General features: G+C 36.1%; 1 protein-coding gene across 2 annotated transcripts; it reads left to right on the top strand.

Moving 5' to 3' along the window:
* The first annotated feature begins 1,253 nt into the window (after nt 1-1,253).
* On the top strand, nt 1,254-5,777 carry LOC111388396. Of its 2 annotated transcripts, XM_023013094.1 has the most exons (8): nt 1,254-1,660; nt 2,427-2,484; nt 2,769-2,849; nt 3,057-3,089; nt 3,471-3,710; nt 3,804-3,933; nt 4,868-5,248; nt 5,397-5,777. In XM_023013094.1, exons 1-8 carry the CDS (start codon nt 1,458-1,460, stop codon nt 5,411-5,413), a joined length of 1,143 nt encoding a protein of 380 aa, XP_022868862.1. In that variant the 5' UTR covers nt 1,254-1,457; the 3' UTR covers nt 5,414-5,777. The 2 variants fall into 2 exon arrangements, with proteins under 2 accessions (XP_022868862.1, XP_022868854.1); XM_023013086.1 differs by having other exon boundaries at nt 4,868-5,777.
* The last annotated feature ends 337 nt before the right edge of the window (nt 5,778-6,114 follow it).

Here is a 6,114-nt window from a genome sequence, read left to right as displayed (position 1 = left end):
CATAGTCCATATAAGTAATGAGAACCAATTTCGTTGTTTGCAGGCTATTGCGTCAGTTTAAGGGTTTATTCGGTGTGCACCCGAAGGGTAGCGACTGTGGGTTTCTCCGTCAAAAAAAAAAAATAAATAAATAAAATGAGAACCAATTTGCTGCACACCTTGTAGGTTGCGGATTGTTCTTGTCAATCAAATAAGTTGTAGACCACTTTGCAACATTTTGCATAGAGTAAGGATCTCTATTAAGATTATTTTGTTGAAGAGGACGCTCAGTTGTATGCAAAGGAAATATTAAGCATACTTGAAATGAGGGTGAGCTCAATGGATTGGGTTTGGAGTGGATTTTTGGACTTAATTCAGTGTGATACAAGGTGGATTTTATTAGTGCTATAAACTGTGACTTTTGAGTAAAGTGCTGTCAATATCCTATATGAATTAGTATGAGAGCATTCTTGAGGAGTGGATGGGTGTTCTCGCTGAATTGAGCTTGGGGTAGACTCCCTTACTTGATTTTGAGTGATATATACTGGATTACGTAAGTATCATTAGCGGTAGTTTTTGAACAAAGTGGTAATGATTCCTATATAAGATGATAAAATAATGTCCGTGATATTAGTGGGTTGTCTACAAATTCCATATAACCCATAATGCCTCAAATTATTTTATTTGATTCCTAGCATGAGCAAGTTGGGCACCAACATATCTTATTATAGCGAGTTAATTCCAAATGGTGTTTTAAGGAATTAATTGGTTTCCTAAGATTGTGAATTCTATCTTGTAACAAAATTGAGTTTAAGAGGATGAAATTTTGTTACACGTTAGAGTTCTTGCCTGAAAAAGAAATTTGACATTTGTTTGTGAAGACTTCATCAAATAAATCAAAAGTTTGAAATCATCTATATTAAAAATTAGGACCAATCCTAAGATTTTGGGTGCGCATTACAAAATCTATCCAAATTTTAGGACTTATCTCGAGGTCGTGAATGATAAGTTGCGTGAATTTTTTTTTTAATTTTTTTTTGTATTTTGTTTTCGACTTTTTAAGTGGAGAAAGTCGTTTAACAAAAAGGATCATTTTCATCAAAAATGAAAAGTTTACTATCATTTGCACTATATTTGAAAGATTTGGATAAAAAATGTAGGTTGGAAAAGGCTTGGGACCATTTTGTGCCAATATTCCTTTTCTCAAAGGCAGTGGTGCCTCTGTAATAATCAAAAACCTAAGGTAGGTGTGTGTAATTTGATGGAATGAATATCCTAAAATGCGCATTATCTGAGCTGGCATATCCGCAATCCCCTTAGGCGATCCCTCGCCACCACCAAGAGCTTGACCACCATCTCTCTACTCCTCATCCCCTTAACGGTCCACATACCGAACCCTCTTTTTTCCATTTTTTCCTAAATTTCGAATTTCAATTTCTAGTTATCAAATTGGCTCTCGATTTCGAGGTCTAGCTACGATGAGCGGCGGAGTTGCTGGAGGGAGAATTTATTGGGTCAGAAGTCAGGACATTCATTGTACTGAAGCGTTGAAAATCAAAGGAATAATTGTGATTTTCGCGTGGGTATCCTCAATTACCGAAAGTCAATTAAAGGATTATGTGAATTTCTACACTTCTCTTGGATGGAACTCTCTAGTTTGCCTATCCGATTTTCTCAATCCGTATGCTCTTCCCGTTCTCAATATACTTCTGTGGTGCATGTATATGTGTGTGTATGTAATTAATTGAGCTGGTGATAGAGGGATTATTGATTGTCGGAATTAGCTTTCATGCTAGATTGCAAATAGCTTATCTAACTAGTTGATAGCATTAAACCTTTCCAAGGAACTTAAGCCTTTGTCCAAACCCCTTTTTTTTTACTCGCATATGTCTCTTTTCTTTTACTTCATTTTTTCCCGTAAGGGAGTGCATTCTATGTCTAGAAGGAAAGGGACATTCTTTTTTCCATTCTCCGATGCTACAGATGGTACCCAAAGGTAAGTAATACAAAATATTAACTGAAATTCGGAGATAGGACTGACTACTGAGCCAGGTATTTGACTTCAGATTAGTTGCTTAGCAAATGCCCTGAATGGACTCTCCTTCCTTCTACCTTTGTCGCATAGTAAGTGCATGTTGATGTAGTATATCTTTAGAAGTAGAGTTTTCATACTGGAGAAGCCTAGCAATGCTAACAAAGAAGTTCATGTAGCTTGTTTTGCATAACTTAAATGCTAGAAAAAAAGTCCAAATTGAGAGAAGCTAAAAAATAAATTCTTTAGAACTCAAAAATAACTTTTTGTTTTAAGACCAGGGATTTCTCCTTCCTTATTTTCTAAAGATTTTCTCATTCCTTATTTCAAGAATTCTCTCATTTCTTTTATTTGAATTCCTTCCCGACCCATTTCTTTGAACAAGTATTTCATAGTTAGTGTATTTTATCTGCAGATTCATCCCAGAGAGGGCTACGTCACTGGCATTTTCTGTACTTAATGAGCTTGTTGAGGTCAGTCTTATTACCATGTCTTTATATGCAAAAAAATGGCAATGATGAACAGCGGAGTTAGTAAACTACTTTTAGTTTTTTTTTCTTGTTTCTTTCATGTCATATCCAATATCGTGATGTTTAAAAGAACGTGTGAATCAAGCCATGCAAAGTACTAAAAGTCTTTTTTTCTTTTCTTCATTTCCTCCTCCTTCTCCTGTTCTTTTTGCTCTCGGTTTAATTATTCTCTAACTGTTCTTTTTGCCCTCGGTGCAATTATTCTCTAAGGTTGTTTGTATATGCAGGAGCTACGGAGTAGCATGTGTCCTATAGTCCTTGCAGCATCCTCTGGTGGTTCAAAAGCTTGTATGTATAAATTTTTTCAGGTAAAGTCGACGGACTGGAGCCATGGTCATTTTGATGCTCATGAACATACATTGCGCTCTGTGTTGGCTTTGCAACCCTTAAATGTTCCTGATGAGGACTGTGTCACTAACTATTTGTTGAAGAATTTATTCACTTAATTGGATAAGATTAATCATTGTTTGTCATGACTGTGGCCATGTATATAATTTATTTTACAATTGATGCAGATTATTGAAGGATGTGAAGCGGAGCTCAATCTGGTAGACTTTGTTCTTCGACTTCAATCAATGTTACTCCCCCCATCCATAAAGATAGGCTTGTTTTCTTTTTCACATTGATTAAGAAAACGTAATTAATATACTTGAAAATATAAATTATTCTTACGTTTTTCCTAGTTTACCCTTATATTAAATAATGGTTTAAATATGAGTAGTTTATAATTGTTGATAACAAGGCACGTTAAATAGGGGCATATTAGAAAATTAAAAAATCAACTATACTTTTGATGAGATAAGTGGCCTATAATTTGGATCAGTCGAAAAAAGGAAACCAAGCTTAGCTTTATGTGATGGAGGGAATAATGAGTTATAGGTGGTGAAGCACAAATATTTATTTATTGACTTATTTCTTCATACATGAAGGAGGATAGTAGATTGGTTATGCACTGCATCTCAGGCCAGATATATGACTCTGATCCTGTTGACCTTAGTAGTGATTTGGGTGCCCGATTGGCTTCAAACCACACTGTCCTGAAGATGCCTGGTTTTTCAAAGCTTGTATCATTGTTTGCAAAAGGTGTCACTTCGAGCTTGGATGCTTTATTTCTCACAAGTTTTGGATCTGAACATGCAGAGTACTGGCAAACTCTTTGTTCCTCAGTTGTAAGTTTCTAATTGGATCATGACATTTGCAGATTATATTTACTATTTCTTTAGTTATTTTGGCCTTTTTATTCTATTTCTATTTATCTGCAGGATTTGGGGGCCCCTTTTCTGATTTTATGTTCAGAAAATGATGATGTGGCTACATATCCAGTTGTATGCAAATTTGCAAGGCAATTACGAGATATGGGGGGCAATGTCAATGTGGTGAAGTGGAATACAGGTTAATTGCTAGCTTATAAGTATAACTATATCTATATGTTGGATACATTGAACTTGAGATAACAGTGCTTTCAAAGTCTTGTAAACTTTTCTGTAATCAATGCCATGTTTAATGCTTCATTCGTCATCACCCCTGTCACCCAGCGTCGGAAGCTATTGGTGTGCTGAATGTCATTATTTCTGTGTAGGATTTTCCCTCTGGGGTGAGTGATCCTGTTTTGGTTCCTTTTTGTCGTTTGACAGGTTCAACTAGTTCAATTCAACCAGAAATAATACTTGTAATATTAACTAAAAGTGACCAAACAAAGCTTCTTTCACTGCTGAATTTTTCATGGCTAACCATATACACGAAGACCTCTAGTACTGCTTTATTAAATATATTTTCTTATCTTCTACTATTTCTTTCTTTTCTTCTGTTGTTCCACTCGTTATTAATCTGGTCTTTATTTTTTTGGTTCTTTTGTGAAACTTGTACCTTGGAGTTGGGCAGCTCCCATTAGGACTGGCCAATTTGGTCTTCTTTGGCTTGAAAATACTGGTTCCAACAAATTCAATTTTCAGATTTTTTTAATTTTTTTAATTTTTAATTTATTTTTTTTTTCCGCATTGCTCTCTTTGGAAGTCTTATCTAATGGTGTGTCCTATGACATTCACTGGTGCCCTATAATTCCAAGTCAGATATGAGGTGGGCCACATGAAGCATCCTCAAATGTGCTTTTTATTGAAAATGTAGGAGGTGATTTGGACGGTGACATTTGGATTTGTGAATGGCTCATAGCTGCCTTTTCTTGTTATCCATTAATGCTCGTCTATGTGGATTCTCACTTCCTGCAATTTTCTTATTGCTAATCTATATAGAATCTCACTTTCTACAAGTTTCCAGTTCAGGTTCATGTGGCACACCATTTGCACTAATATGGTTTGCACTGCAACAGGTCATTACAAGCATCAGTCGATCCATTACACGACTGCTATTGCTGAGTTGCTTGAGCAGGCAGTTTCTAGTTTTTCCCACAAAATTCGGAGACTCAGAGAAAGAACTCCCATGGATGACATGCATGATGAAGTATCCGACTTAATTTGTGACCTCCAGAATGCAGCAGTCGACTCAAATCAAAGCCTTAGAAGAGTTGCAGTCGGGCCGAATGACCACTTCTTCCTGCCAAGTTCAGCTGGCTATGGAAACAGCAGAGACTCTTGGTCTGTACCTGAGGAGCGGAAAGAAAGATCGCCAAATCGGTCAAACCCTTGTATGAGTGCACATAGTGTCCTTGGCAAAGTATTATTTGATGTGTGTGTCCCGAAGAACGTGGAAGGTTGGGATATTAAATTTGCCGGTTCTGTTCGCAAACGGTTACAATTTAATGCCATTAAACATAGATCAAGATTATGAGATCTTTCTGGCTAGCAATTTTCCCACTTTACAGAAAACCACCACATGAAATTTTGTTGGATGTATGACAGCTGCAGTCCTGGGATAGGATGGAAGATAATGGACGGAACCGGCTTTACAAAGAGGGTTATGCTGTACATTTCAGCGGCTGAAACCTGAAATTATATGAAAATCTATGGCATTGCCTTGGAACGCATGAAGTATCTGCTGATATGAAGTACGAAGATTGAGGAAGATGATGCTATGTAGTTCAATTTATGACCACATTCTAAGAGTTAATCTAATTTCTTGTAGTACTGGATTATAATTAATTATTAGACGTGTATATAATTAGTTTAAAAGTAGTAAATATGCTCAATTTGAGTACTTTTCAAGTTGTAAGTATAATAGTGGAAGGATATCGAGGTTTTTCTACCGTTCATCCATTAACACAGGTTTTCTGTTTTTGCTGATGTTGTTTTTCTTCCATATTTTTGAAGCAACCAGATTAGTCTCAATTGCTGAATATATGGGTTTGAAACCCATTTCTTAGATTTAGTTGTGATTAAGTTATGTTCTTTGCGAAGAAAAATGACGAGGTAACAACCAATAAATGCTTTGTGGTGGCACATTCTTACAGCTTCTCTGTAAGTCAGCTACGCCTTTGTATGTTTTTGCTGATGTTGTTTTTCTTCCATATTTTTGAAGCAACCAGATTAGTCTCAATTGCTGAATATATGGGTTTGAAACCCATTTCTTAGATTTAGTTGTGATTAAGTTATGTTCTTTGGGAAGAAAAATGACGAGGTA

The sequence above is a fragment of the Olea europaea genome, chromosome 3 (assembly GCF_002742605.1).
Source record: "Olea europaea var. sylvestris chromosome 3, O_europaea_v1, whole genome shotgun sequence".
NCBI lineage: Eukaryota > Viridiplantae > Streptophyta > Magnoliopsida > Lamiales > Oleaceae > Olea > Olea europaea.
Note: the sequence above shows the minus strand (reverse complement) of the source record. Positions and strands in the feature narration are given on the sequence as shown.